Raw genomic sequence first — 24,247 nt, 5'->3', positions numbered from 1 at the left:
ACATTAGTCCTCTGCACCAATCTACAGAGAGATTCTTGGCTCTCTGTAGACATATGCAATACCTAAACAGATGAAATTGCACAAACATAACCTTAAAATATAAAAACTTGGAAAACAGTCTAAAGATCACCTCATTAAGCTGGCACCTATTAAAGTGTTACTGAACAACAAAACATCAACAGACAGACGATAGAAATGCAGAATATGAAAACAGTTGTTTACTTCAGGTACTGAAGGTCAGCTTTTTCTTTTTAATTTTACATTTGCTTAAGCTCTATGTTTGAAGCCAACGTGGGTTCAAGTTCCTCGGGAAGGCACTTCGGCTTAACACTGATAGTCTTCCTTGATTTTCATTGTCTGCTGTCTGAGTTTAGCCAGCAAACCTCCCAGCAAGTGGTCACCTTCCTACAGAGTCATTAAACCGCTGAATGTCAGCTGGTGGGATTAGCCAGCAGCTTCCACACCTGAGCCCCCATGGCAGGGACAGAGACATTTGGATCAAGATCACTAATGAATACAGAATTCATATGCGGCCTGTCATTGCTGCGGAGCTCCCAGGCACACAGAGACAGCCGAAATACGACAGAGAACAGAACAATTGTTGACAAAGATTAAAAAGTTTTGGCAGTTGGACGGGAAAAACCCCACAAACACTACTCTTCTCATCATTCAAATAACATAGTTGGTTTTTCCCTCATTTTTGTTCAGGCTCTTAAAGATGTATGTGTAGTCTTTTATGCCTCAAATAGAAAAATGTCTTTAATATTCAAAGATTTTTCAGGAATTTAATTTCATGATTAATTTTGGGGAATCATCCCTTCTTAATGCCCTACACTATCAATACAAAGGAAAACAACCTTCCTATGTAAAATAATGTTTTATAAATGCTGAATGGGATAAGAATTCAGAGAACATGCTGGTGGGGGAAGGAGTTAAAAGCAACAACAAAGCATCTCGAATTTAAACAAAATTCTCTCTTTGTTAACAAAATAATTTAGTATTTACCACTCAGGAATGTGGCATGGAGGAAAGCATATGAAACTTAGGAGTCTCAGAGGTTCTGGGTTCAAGACCTTAGACCAATATTTAACATGTGACCGTGGCTAAGTGACTGGTACCTCACTGAGCCTCAATTTCCTGATCTTCAAAGGAAGGGGGGAGGTGGATGGAACCATGGGAAAGGAAGGGGGAAGATAATCCTTCCAAATGGTCTTTCCACTACCTATTTCACAGTGTTGTTAATGAGGAGATTGCTTTCCAAAGCTTAAAAGTACTATATAAAAGAAAGTTGATGATATTATTACTATCTGAGTGAACAAGAATAAGAAGAAAGGCCTCCAGCATACCAGACAGGGTCCTTTAAAGAGAACTTATGATACAACATGGAAAAAAGCCACACAGGAAAAGGTGGGAGATGTCATTGGAGAGGCAGGTTAGAGTAAAGTAAGGTGTTACAGATGCAGGAAGGCTTAAGTACAAATCTTGCTTTCAACAATGACTAGGTATGTGAAAAGGGGAATATAGATTTAGCATTGGAAAAAACCTAAAGTGTCATCTGATCCAATTTTACAGAGGAGAGAGAAAGCTCTGGCCCAGAAAAGTTAACTTGCCCAAGGTCACACAGGTGGTAGAACTAGTACTGCCAAATCCTGCAGTGTCTTTTCACTATATCAATCTCTTTGAACTTCAGATTCCTCATCTGTAAAATAGGAATAATACCTACAGTAACGATCTCACAGGGTTGTTGTAAGGATCAAATGTGAAAACACATGTAAGAGTTCTGTAAACTTAAATGTTTGCTATTATTATTATTATATATATATCAGTGGAAAAAAAGTACCTACATCACAAAAATTAAGGGTGACTCAAAGCATGATGTCCTAAGAAAATTTCCCTTTCTTTATAACTTATTATTATTATTAACTCTTTCCCTTTCAATTCTATGTTCCCCTCAACCCTCCCAAAGCACCTGCATGGACCAGCTCCCGTGTGTGAAGTGAGCCACTTTTAACACCTGGAAATAACACAGAAATGGGGAGTAGCTTGGCCAATCTCTACCACTGCTGAGGAGGAAGTATTTGCCAATCCTAAATGCCAACCTGTTTTTGGAGAAATACAAGTGGAGTCATGTTTTTTCACATTTCATCCTCAATAAAAATGAACTTACCTTTGATTTGTATATGAGTATTTTCATTGCCTGCTTATTTGTTTCTGTGTAACTTAACTGTAATATAAAACAGTCTTCCTCAGACTGGATTACAAAGATTAACCATGTCCACCTATATATAATATTTGCTCAACAGCTAAGCACAATGCCCCATGTAAATAAGCACTCTGGTAAATGCTTTGTGATGGCACTGTCACATCTTCTTACATGTGCAAAAACCTAGTGCCTTCCTTGATGGGTGGCTAACAGCAGTCTGTGTATTACAAAGGGATAGTGCTTCAGAATCTTTGGGGCAATGGTCCTATAAACAGTTTTCCACAGAATTCCAAAGTTGAAAAGGACCTCAAAGGTCAACTATAGTGCAACCCTTCAGGCAACTAGTTGGCACAGTGGATAGAGTGCCAGGCCTGGAGTCAGGAAGACCCAAGTTCAAATCCAGCCTCAGACACTCACTGGCTGTGTGATCCTGGGCAAATCACTTAACCCTATTTGCCTCAGTTTCTTCATCTGTAAAATGTTATGGAGAAGGAAATGGCAAGCCACTCCAGTATCTTTGCCAAGAAAATCCCAAATGGGGTCTCTAAGAGTTGGACATAAAAGAAACAAATGAACAAGTCCAACCCTTACCTACGGCGTGAATCCTGACTACAACATACTCAATTATACAATCACCCAACCTGGAAGAGACCTCCAGTGACATGGAATTCACTAGCCCAGGTGAAGTCCGAGGTTTCTTCAACTCTTAAATTCTGTGATTTCTTGAGGACACAAAAGCCAGCAGAGAAAATCTCTAGACCCAACATTGAGTAAATTACCCCCCCCCAAAATGAGGAGCAGAGCCCTCTCTATTAATAATAGTCTGCAATTTCCACATTATGTGTTTCATTTTAAACCTTTCCTTTAGAAAAATTAAATTAAAATAATAATCCACAGTATTCTTAAGACTTGAGGTCCTAACACTGTCCTTTTCAATCTGCACTCTTCTCCCATTTCTATTCTACAACTGACTACATGATAAATTAATTCTATTCCACCATAGCTAGATGTCTGGCACTACCTTTTTGAGGCAACTACAGGGCTTTAGGGCTGAAACTACTAACATCTTTAGCCATCTATAAGGTCTTCTTTCTCAAGAGGCCAGGCCTTGCCTCATGATGAAATATGACTCCATAAATCAGACAGCTGAAGCAGCACTTGCATACGTCACCATCTATCTTTTGTGGTTTCTCTCTGAAGGGTACAGGCTAAGAGCTCATCTCTCCAGCAATGCAACCAGGGAAAGGACCATCATGGTTGGCAATGACAAAGCATGTGCTTCTCAAAACTGAAGACACACTAAGACTGGAGAGTGGGGTGAGGGTGGGGGGCAGGAGATGGGGAAAGAGTAGAACATCCTGCTGGTGTTAGCATGCCTCAGGCGGTGGTAGAAGCTTCAGCAACTCATCTTCAAAAGGCAGAGAGCCAGGGCTCTAGAAACCTGCAAAAATTGGCTAAGCCTGCAGTCTTCATTTCTTTAAGTCGAGCATCTTCAAAGTCTAGAATTCTAACTGTAGGGCACAGCAGCTGCCGGTGCAGATTTGATTCTCTCTGCTTTTGGCAGCTCTCAACTTGAAATTCTAGCAAAAGAATTTTTCAAGTTGCTATTATTGCCTGTCATGGATTTATAAATATTGTGCACTCTCTGCTGTGGCATGGCTCTCGTGGGACGCTGGCGCATGCCAAAAGCATAACAGAATGAGAAACAGTTCCTCTTCTTCAAATAAATGCTAATTTTTTCTTAACTGTGCTCACACGATGTGTTTGGTGATCAACTTCAATAGTACAGAATATATATCAGAGAGGAAAAAAAAACTGATTGTCTTTTCCGGCATCATTCAGCTGCTACTTTCATTAAGCTTGTTTAATTAGATTCCAGATGCTAATTTGCAAGTCGATACCAGAGGGTGCAGGACAGTTTGCCTTTGAATCCTCTCTCTGTGATGTGGTGGTCTTGTAGCACACCACTACCCTTCAGTAGCCTGAGCAAGATTTTCTGACAATTAGTGCAAGGGGGAACAGTATTGATCTTGACAGACTAAATATTAATTTTCTACCCATTTGAATGAATTATAATCTTCAAGAGTTTCTCACCATACTAAGTGAAAATGTCCTTACCTTACAAAGAAATTTAGTTGCAGCAAAACTAGCTACATTTTAAGTAATTCCTGATTAGTATTCCTAATATGACCACTACCGATATTTCAATTAAACTATTTTATGGATCTGCATTTCTAAACAGGAATTTTAGTGTAAAGGCTAGAAGGGACCTCAGAATACAGAATGATAGAACAAAGAATGCTAGAGTTACCAGGGACCACAGAAAGTTGGCATCAGAACGCTAAAGCTAGATAAAAACCTTAGACGACAATTAGTTCTCTACCTTCTAGGGAAACTTAAGATACAAGATACAAGTTTCACAACCAATATAACTGAGAGTAGAATCCCAATCTCCAGGCTTAGTATAATCTTGTTTTCACTATCTCAGACTACTTTCAGTTCCTTGTCTTTACCATCCCACTTTTTAACAGGTACCAAGACATATAAGGGATGGACAGGACCTCAGACTAACTAGTCCAACTTCCTCATTTAACAAATGAGTTTTCTTGGTTTGTATTTCCAGAAAGAATAATGAAGGTTGGGTGTGTGACCTACACTAGAAAGTGGATTACAAATACTAAGACATTGGTATTTGGCAATATAGTCTTATACTACCCTTCACTGGTGGAACTAGTTATAGCTAATATATGGGGCTACAAAGGAAAACTTTATGTGAATGGTTCTATGAAACCCATGATCACTGCCAAAAAACCTAATACTCTACTTAGGGTGATGTTAGTAATATATACTTTGTAAACAATGAAGCACTAGAAAAATAGGAACTACAGTTATTGTTACAGACAACAAACACATTTCACCACATATTGAGATTTTCATGTTTTGTTCACTCATTTAGAGAGCATTTGTTAAGCAATGAATGCTGAAATATTACAAAGGAGAAGCATGACCCCAAAGAAGAGATATGAAAAGACAACTCCCCTCATCCACAGCAGAAGTGGAGGATCACACAAGTGCAAAACATATATATTGTGAGATTTTTCCAATGCACTGAAAAGTTTTACTTTTTTCCCCCTCTTCTTCCTTTTCTTCTTTTTCTCTTAATAAAAAGTTCTTTGTTATATTGGATGGCTCTCTAAGAGGAGGAAGAAGAAGGACCTAGGAAATTTAAGTGACGCAAAAACAGAAGATAGAATTAAAAGTTTATTTTAAGTGGGGCACAGTAACACACGCCTATCATCCTAGCTCTGAGAGGCTGAGATGGTGGATCACCTGAGCTCAGAAGTTCTGATTTGCAGTAGGCTAAGTCAACCAAGTGTCCAAACTATGCCTAGCACCAACATAGTGGGGCCTCCAAGAGCAAGAGGCTACCAGACTGCCTAAGGAAGGGCAAACCAGCACAGGTTGGAAATGAAGCAGGTCAAAAGTCCCATGTCAAAGGGCAGTGGGATCAGGCTGGGGGTGACAGCTGCTGGAAGAGAGAGGAAGCACACTTCCTCTCACACACCATTTCCCTCCCTCTCCATTTTTTTTTTTAAACAGAATCTAAGGACTGAAAGAGACCTTAGTAAAAATCTGGTTTCAAATCCTATTCTGCTCCTCACTACTTGCTCTTAAATAAGTCTCTCAATCTTAGTTTTTCCCTTTGTAAACTGAAGGTGCGCACTGAACTAGATAACCTCTAAGGCTCACTCTCGTTCTAAATCCTAAGATATTCAAGGATAAAGGACCTCAAGTTCAACCTCTTTATTTTAGAGATGAGGAAAGTGAGATTCAAAGAGGCACAATTCTGTACACATTAAGGAGCTACAATTTTGAATCAAAGTTCTCTGACTCCAGATCTACCACCAGGTCTGAGAAGCAGCCTATTATCTAACTGTGGCGAAAAGAGAGAAAAGGCTCAGGAAGATACTACATATTTTTGTAATCAGAAAGTCTTATATATTAAAATATTATCTTCATCATCATCATCATCATCATCATCCTTGGTCATGTAATTGTTCGGCAAGTCCTCCAACATACCATCAATTCTCTTTATAACAAGGTAAATAAAAGTCTTTGAATCTAATTTAAGGAATCTTAGGCTTTACCTACAGTTCCTAAACATTCAACTTATGAAATGTCATTAGACAGTATCTACAGTAAAGTAGCTTTGCAAGCATGCTTGGTCTTGTTCTTCACCATCAGAATTTTTTAAACTCCTAACTATATTTCATACTTACTGTTCCAAAAAAATCTCTCCAAGTTTTTCTTTTTTTTTTTTTAATTAATTTTGATTCATCAAAATCAATTCCATATGCTTTTGAGTTTAAAATTTTTCTTCCAAGTTTTTTTCTAAGCACTACATGTCTATTGTTGATAATATTAACTGCCTATTGTTTACTTTAAACTGCCTTAATTAGAAAAAGCACCCTACACACACCTTAACAATTGATTTTTTGCTGGTCTGTCAATTTACTGTAACTTGTAAAAGGGCTTGCTTAACTGAATAAAAAACACTCACTTAAAACTGCAAATTTAATAATCAATGATATATAAGAATGTGGTAAACAATCAAATACACAGAACAAGAACAAAAAATTTCAGAGCCAGTAGAGACCTGATAGACTATCTAATATAATACTTTCATTTTTTACAGAGGGGCAGGGCAGGGAAACAATATGCTCAAGGTCACCCTGTTGATTAGTAGTACATCTGGGATTGCAATTCAAGTTTTTATGATATTTCACAGTAGAAAACGCACACTAAGTACACCCAATTATAAAATAAGGTCAGCTTGCATGTATATACCTAACAGTTTATGGGTACAAATGCAAAATACTTTCTACATATAATCTCATTTTATCCTTCCACTAGCCCACTAATGTGGGTAACAGTCATCATTATCCCCATTTTACAGATGAGGAAAACAAAGCTAAAAAAAAGTCAATAACTTGGCCAAAGTTAAATAACAATTGTTAGTAATCATATAGTATCATTTCAAGTCCAGTGTTCTTTTTATTACACTTCAATGGTCTATAATTTCATTGATAGGTAGATCACAACCTATTCATGCCTGGTTATCCTGTACAACTCTCATCTATGTCCTCCCACAAATCGAAGGGGAGAAGGGGGAGAGGGGGCTGCCTACCCAATGTTTTGGATGTATTCCTTGTATTCTCTTGATATTGCATGGGTATCAATGGAGCACCCAGGTTATTCACCAGTAATCTCTTCATCTCACTATGTAACTGGCCTTTCTTTTCCCCCCAGTTAAACATTTCTCTGATGACAGCCTTTGTCTCTTCATTTTTATTCTACTACTTTTTTCATACAGATTCACAGAAAAAAATGCTCATAATAATAGTAAGCATTTATATTGTGTTTTAAGGTTTATAAAGCCCTTTACCTAAGTTATACAACAATGGAAACTTCTATAGCACATTTCTACAGTTCACAAAGTTCTTTCTCACTATCTTTGAATAGGGTAGAAAAAAGATTTTTACAAAAAAGGTAAACTGAGGCTCAGAGAGGATAAGTGAAGTATCTACACTCAAAAAGTAATAGAACCAGGAATCAAATTCATATAATTTGACTTCCAAAATTGAAAACTCTATCCTATATCATGTGGACCTTACAGAATATCTCTAACAGATCTTTACTCAAAAGAATCCAAAATATCTCTAGAGCTAGCTAGTAATGCATGTTGATGAGTAGTTATTCATCTCTGATTTCCAAACTTAGGAATACCTCACAGTATTAGTAGATGGAACATTAGAATGGGGTCAAGTGACCTGGGTTCAAGACTCAGGTCTTGGAGTCTACTTGCCACTGACCTACTGTGTAGTCTTAGACAAGTCACTTTCCTCCTCTATAGATATGGTCCTTTCCACTTTAACACTGCATATTTTGGCATCTGTGTTCAAAGTCCCTTCCAGTTCTTCACACTACATTCTATACTCTTAGACTCCTTCCAGCTTTATCCATCCATATCCTAGGCATTCTATATTGCAAGTAAGTATCTTTCAGTTCTCACATTCCAAGGTTTTATGGCCAAAAGTTCTTCACATATGTGACATTTTACAATATTATAACCACTCTTCAAAGTTTGTTTTTAGTGACGTAGCATATTTCATTTTTTCTATGTGTTCACGAATCATCCTGCTTAAGAATACTAAACAGAAAAGAATGACATAAGAATATAGTCTCACACTGAGAAATTATATCTACATAATAATCTTATTTACAGAGGATACTTGGATCTATTTACTATTCCTAATTAAAGTATGACACTATTACTCTTAATACAAAACAGCAAACTACAACTCTCCTTAATCATTTTGTTAAATGCCTATACATGTGTAACACAGAAGAATAATTTGGGTGTAGTGACCAAATTACTGATTTGTAATGCCAATTCACTAAAGGGGTACATAGTTTCCAACCAAAAGGGTAACTACCTGGATGAAATCACATAAACACTATATATTTTGAGTATTTGAACCAGGCACAAAAAGCAGTTTGAGCTGAAGAATTTCAATGTCACTCATTCATTTCAGTAAGAAGAATTACCAATAGAAGAAAATTTCCAGTCACAGAAACATTTAAAAACAAAGGACAAAAATATAAGAATTCTCATTTCTATAACACTTCAAGAATTGAAATGCACTTTCTTATTTACTATCCTAAGGGGTCTGAAGAGTTAATAATTCCCATTTGACAGAAAAAGATAATGAGTTTTCAGAGGGACTTGCCCAGTCACAAAGGTCTCTTGACATATTTAGTGCTCTTCCTATCACCACACATTGGCTTTCTAGGTAAGACAAAGTTACCTTTATGGATCTTGTTATGATCTAGTATAGGGATATGACACACAAACAGGTGCACTTGCTTTAATGCACTTTAATGCACTTAAGATATAAGTACATTAAAGAGGTGCAAAGCTGGCATGGTTGTAGTTTTAGGTGAAGTTTATTACAATGATAAACATGACCAGCAGAAACCCATACAGCCACCAAGCTATCCAAGGTAACGTAATTTCTAAATCTGGTGTACACTATAAGAAAGGCAGTTGGCATCTTTCAAAACAGCAGTCCACTCTTCTTCAGATACAAGGGGTTTCACACAAAAAGGTACTCATGAAACAAGACAACCTGGGAATTTCTTATCTCGGTCTGGTAATTTCACACCATCATAAAGCTTTCCTTCAGACAAACTGTTCTACTGTATCAGCACATTCTTTTTTCAAGTTAAATCAATAAGAATTTATTAAGTGCCTATGTTCTGTGCTAAGTGCTGTAGGTATGCACAGTTATATAGGACAGTAATGGTCAATACAGCCAAGACCCTGCATTTCCCAAGACAGTCTACAAGCCTATCAACACACAAATGTCCACCACAGTCCACTTGACTATTATGTATACTTATAATTGGACAGCTAGGTGGCACAGTGGATAGACGATGGAGTGTTGGGCCTGGTCAAGAAGACTCCTCTTCCTGAGTTCAAATCTGGTCTCAGACACTAACTGGCTGCGTGACCCTGGATAAGCCACTTAACCCCGTTTGCCTCAGTTTCCTCATTATAAAATGAGCTGGAGAAGGAAATGGTAAACCACTCCAACATCATTGCCAAGATCACGAAACTAATAAATCAAAATAAGTGAGCCTAAAATGCTGTAAAGTAGTAAATCTCAGGTAACATCTAGGTATCCAGATATGAAAGAATGTTTCATTCAACCACAGATGGTGTGTGCCTCTTCATAAAACTACTATGAAAGCCCTTGAGGGAAGGGTTATATGATGACATACTTGCTGTGCTTACTTACGTGACCATGCCAGCAGGGTATAGCAGTATCAATATTGGTGCACTGCTCAATGGAGTTGTGAGCACCTTGTGCCTTCCATTTCCTATTGAGCACAGTGTGTCTCCTGAGGTTACAGTGGGCCAGGCAGGGTGTCTTCCATCTGCCCAAAAGGACTTCCCACTGCAATGGGACTCTATCACTTCCTGCTATGGTTCATTGCTCAAGTGAAAAGAGGAGCCATAATTCCTCAAACCAATCAAATACCTTGTGTATTCCATCTCCTGCTGGACACAGCACGTACCCTGAGGGAAGGCTGCAAGGGACTGGGCTGGGTGTTTTCCACCTACCCCGAAGCAATGACTTCAATCTGTGCCAGCATAAGGCAACCTCCACCTCCTGCTGTCAGCCCAATCTCCTAACTGGGACATAGAGAACCACAGGTGCAAAGAGGAGCAACCTACCCACTGACTTCAAGCCTTCCATTTCTTGTTATACCTGTCCTTTGAGGAAATTAGAAGGAGAAAGCCAGTGGGGAACAGAACTGCTTTCTCCTGCTGTACAGGTTCAACTTCCATCTCCTCCTCCCCCTTTTCCTGCCTAATCTTGAAGGTAAAAAGAGCTGTGAAGCAGGACCTCCCATCTGACTATGTGCTTCCCATCTCACGTAGCACTTGCCTCCAGCTTGGCACCCTCCATTCAATGAACATTCTCACACCTGGTCACACTAGGAGCTAAATACCAATCATATCATAGCTATAACCCAGGAATTCTGAACTCTTGTGGCTCATCACCCAAACACCATCCCCCAAATCCCAATTCCTCATCCCCATCCCTTTCAAAACTCCCAGCCCAAGTTTTCAACCAAACACCACCCAGCCCTTCCACAATGCCCTCTAGAATGCCTGTTCCATGGGCAACAAAATTCTCTTCATCTTAAATCTTTTCTTCTCCTACTCCTATCTACTAGCTCTTACTGAAAATCTCCTCCCTCTCTCCTGCTCTGTCCTCCCCACAAGATACACACTCCCTGGTCAGCCTTTCCAGTACTAGCTGCATCTTCACTCATACTCCTTGGCTCACTGGTTGAGGCAGTGGAGTTGAAATACTCCTTGCTCCTCAATGCCACTTCTACAATCTCCTCCTTCCTCCATCACTGAGATTCATGCTATTCATTTTTACCACCTAATCAAAATTATAGTAGCTCTCATACACAGACACTCATGGCACTTCTCTTCCTTCCTCAATGAGTTCAGGACTTGGTTCACAATTTTTCTCTCCTCCCCAATTCATTGTCCTCATATTAGGAGTCTTCAACACACATAACTGACTCTACCTCAAATACCTTAACCACACAGTTCTTCAAATGCTCACTTCCCATGAACTACTCTTCCGTCCAACTTCAGCCACACACAAAGATAGTCACACCCTTGATGTTACCATCACCCACAAAAGTACCATCTCTATGTGCAAGAATTCTTAAGTCCCCATATCTGCCTATAATCTATTGGCTTTTTATCTCTCCTTCTGCCTTATCTTACAAAATCTTACTCTTTATCCATACTGTGACCTCCAATCTGTTGATCCCTCAATTCTCTGCCAGGTCATCTCCCCTGCAATAGTCATGCTCCCCTTTTCCTCAATTTGACTCCTTGGTGAACCAACTCAACTCTATACTGTCCTCCTCTCTTGAATCCCTAGCTCTCTGCCCCAGCCTTAAATCACTCTCACCACACCTTATTCCTACACACATGCTGAACCTGAACAAAGATAGAGAAAGTTATGCAACCATTCTGACTGGATTAGCTACAAATTTACGTTCCACAACTTCAACTTCATTATTCCATTCTCCACAATGGCTCTTCCAAACCTCTTCATCCCTCTTTAAACCTCCCATGATTCCCCTTCCCCCCATTTTCACAGCTGAGAATTTTGCCTCATATTTTACAGAAAACATTGAGATCATTCCCCATGAGCTCTCTCTTCTCTCCTCTTTTTGACCTCCTATCACTCAGAAACCTTCAGCTACTATGCTCTCCTTCATTCCTGTCTCATATGATGAGATGGTCATACTCCTTACCAAAGCTAACCCTTCTAATTGTTCAAGTGATCCCATTCCACCCCATCTCTTTTAAATGACTGCCACCTCTGTCATCAAATCTCTCCCAGACAACTGGCTCATTCCCTGCTACCTACAAACATGCCCACATCTCCGCCATCCTGACAAAGCCTTCACTTGATCCTTCTATATCTGCTAACTATTGTATCCTATATCTCTTATGCCCTTTGCAGCTAAACTCCTTGAAAAAAGCCATCTAAAACAGGTGCTTCCACTTTCTCTCTTCCCACTCTCTTCTTAACCCCTTACAATCTCGCTTCCAACCTTATCATTCTAGCAAAATTGCTCTCTCTAAAGTTATCTCTTAGTTGCCAAATCAATGGCCTTTCTCTATCCTTATTCTCCTCGACCTCTCTGACACTGCTGATTACCCTCTCCTCCATGATATTCTTTTTTCTTTAGGTTTAGTGGACACTACTACCTCCTGGTTCTCCCCCTCCTTATCTGACTGCTTCTTTGCTAGATCTTCATCCCAGTCACTGCCTCTAACCATAAGTGTCCTTCAGGATTCTGTCCTGGGCCCTCCTCTTTTCCTTCTAAATTACTTCACTTGGTATTCCCATCAGCTACACAGATTTAATTACTACCTCTATGCTGCTGATTCTCAGACCTACCTATCCTGGTACAAACTCTCTACTGACCTCCAATCTAGCATCTCCAACTGCCATTCAGACATTTCAAACTGAATATCCAATATTAAACTCAACATGTCCAAAGTCAAACTCATCTTTCCCCCAAACCCTGTCCTCCCTCTACCTTCCTTATTACTATAGAGGTATTACCATCCTCCCAGTCCCTCAGGCTTACAACCTAGGAATCAATCTCAACTCATATCTCTTACCCCCCATTATACAATTTGTTGCAAAGGCCTATCTCACCTTTGCAACACCTCTAAAATATTTCCCCTTCTTAGCATTGTAACAATGCTAACACTAGTATGGATCCTTATCATCTCATTCCAGGACTAATGTAATAGCCTTCTGGTGGGTATGCCTGCCCCTGCCCCAAGTTTCTCCCCATTCCAATCCATCCTCCATTTAACCACTAAAGTGATTTTTCTAAAGTACAGATCCAACCACGTCCCCAACCCCCAATAAACTCCAATGACTCCCTACTGCCTCCAGGATCCATTACAAAATACTCAGTCTGGCATTCAAAACCCTTCATATCTAGCTCCCTCCTACCTTTCCAGTCTTCTTATACCTCACTCCCCAAGATATATGCTTTGATCTAGTAACACTCACCTTGTTACTGTTACTCGAATAAGACACTCTCTGGCTTCCTCTAAGTCCCAACTAAAATCCACCTTCCACAGGAAACCTTCCCCAACTCCTCTTCATTCCAGGGCTTTCCCTCTTTTAATTATTTCCTATTTATCTTGTATATAGCTTGCTTAGTATATATTTGTTTGCACATTGTATCCCCTGTTAGCCTGTAAGTTCTCTGAGGACAGTGCTGACTTTTGCCCCTTTTTGTATCTCCAGCGCTTAGCACAAGTAAACTCTTAATGTTTAATGATTGACTGGTGGGGACAGAACCAAAATCAGAGAGGAGTTGAAGAGAATCACAAAATGTCAGAGATAAAAAGAATTTTAAAGACTCTCTAGTCCAATGCTTTCATTTTACAAATTGAAGAAACAAAACTCCTGACAGATTAAATTACTTGCCCAAGGTTATATGGCTAGGAAGTTGCAATGGTGGAACTTAAACAGGTGCTCTGACTTAAAGTCCAAGAAGGAAAAACCTGAGGAAATCTGGTAGCAATGAGTGAAGTTGCCTACATGCTATTCAGTTCTAATGGCATGAGAGGAAAACAAAAAGAGTCGCTAATTCTTCATACCCCAAATTCTTTTTTTAAAATTTTTCTCCCCCTCCCTTCCCACCTCCCTCCCCAAGACAGCGTGCAATCTGATATAGGCGCTACATATACATTCCTATTAAACATATTTTCACATTAGTGATGTCCGAAGGAAGAATAAAAATCAATAGAAGGAACCACCAGAAAGAGGAAACAAAACAGAAGGAAAAAAATAGCAAATAGTACGCTTCAATCTACATTCAAACTCCATAGTTCTTTCTTTGGATGTGGATAGCATTTTCTATCATGAGACCTCTGGAGATGTCTTAGAGAAGGGCTAAGTCTTAGATCCTTGCATTGCTGAGACAGGCTAAGTCTATCAACGTTATTCATCGCACAACACCGCTGTTACTGTGTACAACGTTCTCCCGATCCTGCTCACTTCACACAGCATCAGTCCATACAAGTCTTTCCAGGTTTTTCTGAAGTCCACCTGCTCATTATTTCTTATAGCACAATAGTATTCCATTACATTCATGTACCACAACTTGTTCAGCTATTCCTCAGTTGATGGGCATCCCCTCAATTTCCTAATCTTTGCTACCACAAAAAGAGATGCTATAAATATTTTTGTACATGTGGGTCCTTCTCCTGTTTTTATGATCTCTTTGGGATACAGACCTAGAAGTGCTACTGCTGGATCAAAGGGTATGCACATTTTTATAGCCCTTTGGGCATAGTTCCAAATTGCTCTCCAAAATGTAGATTTTAATAAGCAGCTATACATTGTTAGGCTAAAAATATATTAAATTCTATTGTCAACTGAATATTGGGGGGACAATAATTATCTTAAAGACAAAATTCTAGGCTATCAACATGGCTATTTCCTCTCAGATTTGTACAAGACTTACGAAGTGAGATTCCTGCACAAAAGACTAGGCAAAGATAAATAACATCAAACTAAAAAATATGTAAGTATCCTGCAATGTCATCATGAAAACTACTATGGAGAGGACTATCGGAAGGGCTGTCATGTGGAAGATGCATTTGATTTACTCTATGGCCAAAGAGGACAGAACTAGGATTGATGGAGAAGTTAAAAAGGAGAGGACTTAATTGTTTGGAGAGCTTTAATTAGCTTTCCAAAAATGGAACCAGCTGCCTCTAAAAGTAATTGATTTTGCATCACATAGTGTCCAAAGCTGCAGACTTCAGAAATAAGCTCTTCATTTGTGTACAAGGAGAAAAATAGTTTTAAGTAGAGACTGCATGACCATTTGTGGTGGATATTTTAGGGGAGATTTCTGCTTAAGGTAGCAATGGGACCAGATGATCTCTAAGGTCCTTTCTAACCCTAGATGCTTGAGAGTATAGGCATTACAGGTAAGAGAGAACTTAGAGGTCATTAATCCATTCTAACCTCCTCATTGCACAGATAGGGAAAATGAAGCCCCAAAAAGTTTAGTGACTTGCCCATGGTCATCTGGTTAGTAGCTGTAACAGAATTTGAACAGAGGTCTTCTTACTCCAAACTTACTTACCACACCATGGCTGCATCCTGCCAGTTCTAACGTTGTGTATTCTAAGATCCTTTCCAGTTTTATCATACTATGTTCAAAAGTCTCTTTTAGTTCTCATATTTCTGCAGTCTAAACTTCTTTATTCTACAGCCCCTTCAAGCTTCTTCCAATTTTATATGTCCTAAGGTCCCTTCCACCTCTAAAATTAAGAGTCAGTGACAAGTTTCATTTCTCATTCTGGAAGTATGATTATGAGAACAATGTAAGACCTATGGGTTTGATCTTGTTTTCTGGCTATTAAAGAATGCAAACAAGGTCTTGAAAAGAAGAATGACACTGATCATTAAAGGAGATTTAGTGGTGTGTCACTCAGAAGTATTTCTTATCCTATCTGGGAAAAGAAATAAAAAAATCTACATAAGGTACTGTCCCTTTGAAACCAGCATCCCAATCCCTTTATGGAAAAGCCTAATCCATTAATGACCACATCCTCCTCATATGCCAAGATATGGAGCAATCCATACGGAATTAAAAGCTATGCAATTTCATTCCAGGATTTTGTGATACTATAAAAGCATGTATGTGCAGTTGTGCACACTTGCACCCCAATGTGAAAGAAAAATCAGCTACCATTCTGACATAGCCTATCACCTGTCATAGTGTTCTCCTAGCGTGACTGGGACAATGACATCTGACTCATCCTGGTGTTGGTGGAACTTGCCAGAAGAGTAGCACTCATCCCATCTAGTCACATTCATTATCAAATTTTCAAATCTCTTGTCATTAAAGCGATAATGCAAACACTTTGTAAAATTCAAAGTGCTACTTCTTTAAAAAATGGGAAGTCCACAGATGTGGATTATTATATACATTTTTAAACTTTTTTAATGCAATGATTGGTTGTATGGCTTTTGCTCTTCTTTCTCTTTTTCTTAAAAAAATAGTATACATTATATGGGTTGGCTCTCTTGAAAGGAAAAGAAGGAGGGATACTGAGAGAAATGTAGGTGGTACAGGAAAAAAAGATATCAACAAAAATGTATTTTGAAAAATATAAGTGCTAAATAAATATCAGGTACTACTACTATTTCCAAACAGCAGAACAGAGGAGTAGACGATCACTAAACTGAACAAGTATACCTAAAATCCCAGTGAAATGACACGCTAGACTCCTATACTGTAAAGGATGATAAGGATCAACAGCCATTAGAGGTTGCAAACTACTAATCACTATAAGACAGAATGCAGTAACAGTAAAATGTTGGGCAAATATAAAATTAACCACTGTAGTACTCTGTGTATTCTAACATGAGTGAGAATAAATTATTCATAACAAATAACTCACATTTACTTAGCATTTTAACATTTACTTTAACATTTAACACTACGTTGCAGGAAGTACAAGTATTGTTATTCCATTTTACAGACGAGAAAAATAAGGATAATTAAGGCAAAGTGATGTGTTCGTGATCAATCTTCTCATGTCAAGTAATAATGGGCCCAGACAAAAATGGAATATAGGGGGGAAAAAACACAAATGGGATTGAACCCAGAAAATCTTAACTTTACTCTGTTACCATTGGTAAGTCAGAGAACTATTCTATGTCTCAGTATCTTCATTCAGAAACCAGAAAAACTCGTGCCCTACTTACTTCACATTTATTTTGAATTCTCAATTAGAGAGTGTCAAATAATATTTAAAGAATGTTACAGTTGAACTGTTTAGTGCTGAAAGGACCTAAGAGACCATCTCATCCAACCCACTCATTTTTATAAACACAAGCAAGGCCCACAAAAGTAAAGTCATTTGAACAAAGTCATAAAACTTCTAAGCGCCAGAGCGTGGATTCAAACCCCGGCCATCTGACTGTAAGGTCAATATTCTTTCTACTACACCATGCTTCCTTTAATACATCTTTTTTAGGAATGTTATCAATTTTTAACATGAAAATGTGATAGATAAAGAGATAGACAGACAAGCAGAACACTGCTTTCAAAATAACTGAACTTAAGTTTCTCTAGAAGATATGAGGACACAGCAGCTTTACATACCTCCATGTCTGGTTTAAATTTATCTTCAAATACAGCCATTGCTGCCAAAGACCCAGAACCTATAAGAAATAAGATTCATCTTATTAGAGTTAAAAGGGATCTTAGACATTGTCTAATCTAACCTCCTTGTTAGAAAGATAAGGAAACTAAGGCCCAGAGAAGAAAGTAATGTGTCCATAGTCACATAGCAAATTGGAGGCAGAAGTGAGTCTTAAAACATAGGTTTCCTAATTTCTCAACCAGTACTCAAAAAGATTTACTTAGTTTTCTTGTGTAAAAGATGCCTGATTTCTCCACATCTATGCTACTTTTAGGGGAGATATTGACAAAGGGCAAAATACCACAAAGTTGCATTCAAATGTGAAAAAATGCTCAATCCTAATTGGACCATATATACCCAGCATATTCTTCTTCAAATAATATTCACACTTACAAAACTTGCAAAAGCCTGGTACTAGCCCTGCTTTAACTACTAGCATGAGTGAGAATAAATTATTCATAACAAAATAATAACTGACATTTACTTAGCATTTTAATATTTACTTTAACATTTAACACTATGATACAGGAAGTACAAGTATTATTATTCCATTTTACAGATGAGAAAAATAAGGATAAGTAAGGCTGACATGTGTCCATAATCAATGTTAATAAGAGCTAGGACTCAAATCCAGGTCTTCCAGGTCTATGCCCAGTGTTCTTTTCAACTATTCTACACTGCTGAAGCATGAAAATGAGGTTAGAGAGAATGTATAAAAGAAATACACAAAAAAAGAGAGAATGCCACATCACTTTAAATATTCTGCTCCGCTTTGATTCCTATGGCCCACATTTCTTCTTTGGCAGGTTGTTGGGTATACTGCTAAATACCATGCCAGAAGACTAGATTGTTTTAATGAGCTGTCCTGGTAACAGCCACCTTGACACACAGGGAGGACACTAGCATACCAGCAATGACACATTGGGAAGAAAGTAGTGTCCTGGCAACAGTAATGGGACCTCAAGCTGCTGCCACCACACTCTTTCACTACTCCTGTAGAGCATGGCTTTGGGACAATTATTTTCAGTCTGTGCTCTGAAAAGTAACAACTGAATAGCCCCAAAATGACAGACAAGGAAACAAAAACACATTATCTCAACAGTGATTGGTTCAAAGGTTATGATTGCATTGATGTAACTGGCTACCAAATTCATCTCAAGTAAAGTGCTACGGAGATCCCAGTATTATAAATAAGTACATGCTCCCAACTCATGGATATTTTAAAAAAAAAAAGGCAGCTCAGCACCATTTGAAATTTTAAACTTGCTTTGTTCAGAAAAGAGTGACTCTTTAGAAAATCATCATCTTATCTTTACTGGATCCTGGCAATATTTCAGGATGCTCTACTTCAGGAGCAAGAATAAAGTTGGTTACAATTTTTTACTCCAATTAGAAGATTTTTTTGGCATTTATGACTTTTTAACTTGTTTTGCATACCACTATCTATTTAGCTGGGTCACAGAGAAAACCATATTTTCTATTTAAAATGATTTGTGTACATCGCTTGACCACCTCAATGGTTTTAGCAAAGGAAAAAGGCAGCGATTAAACAGTTTCAAATGAGGTGTCCTGCTGATTTTATCAAGTCGGCTGAATGTATAATGAAAAAGGAGCCGCTGACAGTGACACCACATTGAGAAAATACAGACTGCCTTATCTGAACCATTTAAGGAGGTCCAATTATAGATCAAATTTAAAGGGTAGAAACAGCAGATTTACAGACACAAATCAATGAACATGGTAATCCCAATGAATATGACAGATACTCCTGTTATGGAATATTGCTGTGGTTGAGGATCATTACCTTTACAGTACCAAATACATCACATCTAAGAGCAGTAGGAAGCAGGGAGTGTGGACCTGTATTACAAGCAATGACTATTCATTCAGGCATTGGAGCAAAAGGCAACTCCAATTTCTTTTCTTATCCCTCCTCCTTTAAGAAAATTAAAACTGAAAATTAAAGAACTCTTAAGAAGCCTTTCAAAAAGGGTGGAGATAAACTAGATACATAAAACAAGGCTATCACAACAAATCAGTATAAGAATCACCTAATGTTAGAGTTAGAAGAGACCTTGGAAAACAGAATGTTAGAACCCAGGACATTAGAGTTGGTAAGGCCTCAAAATAATGTTAAAGATGGAAGAAACTTTGGCATATAAAACAGCAGAACCAAAAGGAACCTTAGAACAGAATTTCGAAACTGGAAAAGGACCTTTGAGATCAGTACTCCAAATTGTAGATTAATAAAATGAGTCCCAGTTGCAGCCCAAGTGGAGAAACTGAAAGGTGAAGTAACTGCTCAAAGTCACAAGTTCAGTAAGCTTTCCACTAGGCATTGCCTCCTAGAAAATTCACAATATCCTCCATCCTCAAGAGCCTGAAATTCAACTCAATTCAACAAACATGAATTAAGCAACTACTATGTGCAAGGCACTCTGGTGGCTCTGGCTTTACAAAGACAAAAAAAAAAAGGAAAGAGTCCAGGACCTCCAGGAGCTTATATTCTCCTGGAAAAAATTACAATCTCTGACATATATGTAGCTATTTTAAGGTTTGCAAAATGTTTTACATAATACAGTATTTTATCATTTATATATCACAACTCTGAGAGGTAGGAAATAAAGAAAATATCTTTGCTCCATCCATCTTCTTATGAAACACACCTTCAGTCTGAGATCTTTGGAACAAAGGAACTAGTAAACAAAGCTACTGTTTAAGACAATCTGCACACAGCTTCAGACTTCAGGGATAAGTTATCCAGCTGGGCATAAGGAAGAAGAGAAAAGGACTCTACTTATGAACAAATGAAAAGGTTACAATATAGGGTACCACTAATGTTTTACAGCAATAAAAATTATTATTGCCAGAGACACAAATAGTAAATGTGTCTTATTTTCAAAAATCTGCTCCATGAGTTTAAAGTAAAGAGGATCCAGAGTACTATTCCTAGAGAGATCAAAAACTACCAAGCAAAAAGTACAGAGTAAATACTGTAAAAAATTGTAATAAGTTATGTTTAAAACAAGTAGAACTGCTTATTACCTTACATATGAATAGTGCTTTAGAGTTTTCAAGTTTTCACATATATTATCTCATTTGATCTCCAAAACAGTACTGTGAGTTAGTCAGTAACTGAACATTTACTAAAAGGCTTGTTATATGTATGAGGGAGAATACTACAAGTATCAGAAGGAAGAAGGTGAGGTTAGAGATCTCATTTTCTTTATTTTACCTATGAGAAAAAAATAGGGTCCAGAGAGGGCAAGATGTTTCTAAGATAACAAAGCTGATAATTATTAAGGGTAAAAACTTGAGCCCAGGTTTTTGAACATGAATTCAATGTTCTTTCCATTACTAAAAACATCTTGGATAGGCCTTATAAGAATCATTAAGCCTAAAGAAGATTGGCAAAAAATAGGGTTCTTAGAACAGCATGTTATAGCATATATTCCAATGTAAGTTCCAAATGGATATTTGACCTAAATACAAATGGTCCCACTCAAAACTTTAAAGGGGAGAGGGGAATGGATGGCAATAACAAATTGACAACCATTATGGCTAGAAGGAGAATTCTGAACTAAAGCACAGACGCCATCACAAAATATAAAATAGGTAATTTTTATTACAAAAAATTCAAGTTTTTGCATGAAAAAAATCAATGTAGCTAGGATAAGAAGAAACTGTTCAATGAGAATAAAAAAAATTTTGCATCAAATATCTCTGATAAACACCTGATACAAAGTAATAGGAAATTAACAAGTATATACGTGCATGCATATACATACATACATATACACACACACACACACACACACATATATATATGACCAAGAGTCAACAGTTAAGTAGCCAAACGGTATAAACGGTTCTCAAAAAATTACAAAATTTTAACAACCACACGAAAGATTGCTCTAGAACACTAAAAAAAGAAATGCAAATCTACCTCATTAGAATGCAAGCTCTTTGCCAGTGCGGGTTTCATTCTTTGTACTTGAATCCCCAGGGCCTAGACCAGAGCCTGGCACAAAAGCACACAATAAACACTTGTTGATTGCTGATTAATTTTTTTAAATAAAAACAACTCTGAGGCTTCACCTTATACCCAAGAAACTGACAAAAGCTGGCAAAAAAGATGGGAATACTAAGTCATGGAGGACTGCAGAAAGATAAGCAACAAATGCACTAAAGATGGACCTGTGAACTGGTTCCACCATTCTGGAAAGCAATTTGGAATTATTCTAAGAAAATGACTAACATGTCCATACCCTTTGACTCAGAGACTCCACTGCTATGCATGTATGGTCACATGAAGAAAAAAAGACACATATCTATTATATTTACAATACCACTTTTTGTTGTAACAAAGTAACAGAAATAAAGACAATGCTCTGACTGAAGGATGGCTAATGTGGTACAAGAATGTAGTAGAATATTACTTTGCTGTAAGAAATGACGAATATAAAGAATAAAAAGACTTATATGAAATGATGCAAAGTGAAGCAAAACCAGGAAAACAATATGCAAAGTAACTGCAAAAATATAAATAGAAAAAATAAAACTAAATTGAATGCTGTATAATTATAATGATCAAAGTGCGCTCCAGAGAAGAGATGAGAAAATCACTTTCCTCCCTTTCATTAGTGAGGTGGGGCACTATGGGTATGGAATGCTGCCTATTCTATCAGAACCTCTTTGAAGTTTTGGCTGTTTTTTTTCTTTCTGAATCTTTGATAAGAAGGCAATGCTCGAAGGCAGTGGAAAGGAGATGATATTCAGAAATGAATATGATTTTTTTCAAAGGCAACAATTATTTTTCTAGGTTTCAGTTTTTACCTCCCAACTTAACCACTCACAGATCAAATGATTTATGACTGGAAAGACCTTACAGGTAGATCATCTAGCCAAGTGGTGTCAAACTCAAATAGAAACATATTCTTGTCGGCCACATATTGACTTAGAAAACAACAAATTAACAATTATATTTTTTATTTTGTCAAATTATTTCCCAAATTACATCTTAATCTGGACTGGGCTGTGCCAAAAGCCTGAGCTTTCCACCTCTGATCTATCCAACATTATAATTTACAAATGAGGAAAATGAGCCGAAGAGAGAGCTCTGGAGCAGCAGTAGATAGAGTACTAAGCCTGGAGTCAGGAAAAACTGAGTTCAAATCCTGCTTAGGACACTTAATAGTCGTGTGACTCCGGGCAAATCACTTAACATCTTTTCACCTCAGTTTCATCATCTGTAAAATGGGGATAAAGGCACCTACCCTCCTAGGATTGTTGTGAAGATCAAATGAAATAATAATTGTAAAGCACTTAGCACAATGCCTGGCATACAGTAAGCACTATGTAAATGTTGGTGATTATAGTAATTTGACCAAGATCACAAAGCTAGGAAGCAACAGATCCAAATCAGATGTTGATTTCAAATCCTTTTCCACAACATTATGGTGCCTGGTCTTAGGAATCATCCAGTAATATCATAAAGACTTTCCTAATCCTCCCCACTATACATATTTTCTCTAGGTTCATGCTCCATAAGAAAACAAAATGACTTTCCCATATAAAACTTTCTCCCACTCCAAATTCTTTTTTTTTCCTTCTGAGAAACAAGCAGCACATTGTCAAGCCACCTAACTTTCTCCCTCCTGTCTTCCCCTCCCCTTTCTCAAGCATGGAACACTGTGCCACCCCACCCTCATCCCCAATATGACTGGGCAAACAATTTTCTCTCTCCAGGGATCAGTCCACTTTATAAAAAGAGGTTGTGTTCGATGATCTCCAGGGTTCTTTTCTAACTCTATTGTTCTACATTCCAACAAGGAACCTTCCTTCTCCAAGGTTCTATGTTCTCAGGTTCCTTCTAACACTAACATTCTATGTTCTTAGAGCCCTTTAAGCGTTAACATTTTATATTCTAAGATTCTGTAAATGACCTTGCCAGAAGCAGGTGGAGGAAAGAAAAGGCTAGTCAGCAGTCACTCTCTACAGCTGTCCAACTCTTCATCTCTAGGTATTTATGTCTTCACTCTACGAGTCCTGGTTTATTAGGGATGCAGCTGAAGCAGACTAGAGCTAGTATACAGTTCCCAGCTCTGATCTCACTAGAATAGAGATTCTTAACTTTTTGGCAGTCTGGTGAAATTTTTGGACCCCTTCTCAAAATAATGTTTTTAAATGCATAAAATAAAATAAATCAGAAAGGAAACCAATTATATTAAAATACAGTTATCAAAAGAAATTTTTTTAACAGTGTACTGACCCCAGGTTAAGAAACCCTACTCTAGAATAAAAGGCAGAAAGTGAAGTCTTTAAAAGGAAAGTAAATTCTAAATAAATGCTACATTTCAATCACTTGCAAATCAGTGCCCTCTCTTAGAGATTCAAAGAAGCCTCTGACTCTGGATCCTTTCTCACAGAAACACCGAGAATCACAGGGAAAAAAAAGCGGGGGTGGGGGTAGGGAGAAGGAAGGTGATTTTGTGCCCAAATAAATTTGTCACTGATTCCAGTACCACTCTGAGTGGCTGTTCTTCAGAAAATTGCACTAAAAATCTCAAAAGTAAATGAAAGTTACCAGAAGTAGCAACAAATCCAGTATAATTCCACAGAAATGTCAGGGGAAAGAGGGCAGAGAGATATAAGAGCAAATATGGTAAAATTCTATG

At 37.9% G+C, this 24,247-nt stretch overlaps 1 protein-coding gene across 1 annotated transcript in view; it reads right to left on the bottom strand.

The window, feature by feature from the left end:
- PSMB7 (proteasome 20S subunit beta 7) overlaps positions 1-24,247 on the bottom strand; it is an 85,254-nt gene that overhangs the window by 28,675 nt on the left and 32,332 nt on the right. The window contains exon 6 of the mRNA XM_020967585.2: positions 17,531-17,589. Within this exon, the coding sequence (XP_020823244.1) occupies positions 17,531-17,589 (59 nt within the window). The remainder of the gene's footprint in view (positions 1-17,530; positions 17,590-24,247) is intronic.

The sequence above is a fragment of the Phascolarctos cinereus genome, unplaced genomic scaffold (genome assembly GCF_003287225.1).
Source record: "Phascolarctos cinereus isolate Bilbo 61053 unplaced genomic scaffold, phaCin_HiC Scaffold_2;HRSCAF=192, whole genome shotgun sequence".
Classification (NCBI taxonomy): Eukaryota; Metazoa; Chordata; class Mammalia; order Diprotodontia; family Phascolarctidae; genus Phascolarctos; species Phascolarctos cinereus.
This window is presented reverse-complemented; position numbering and strand designations above follow the sequence as displayed.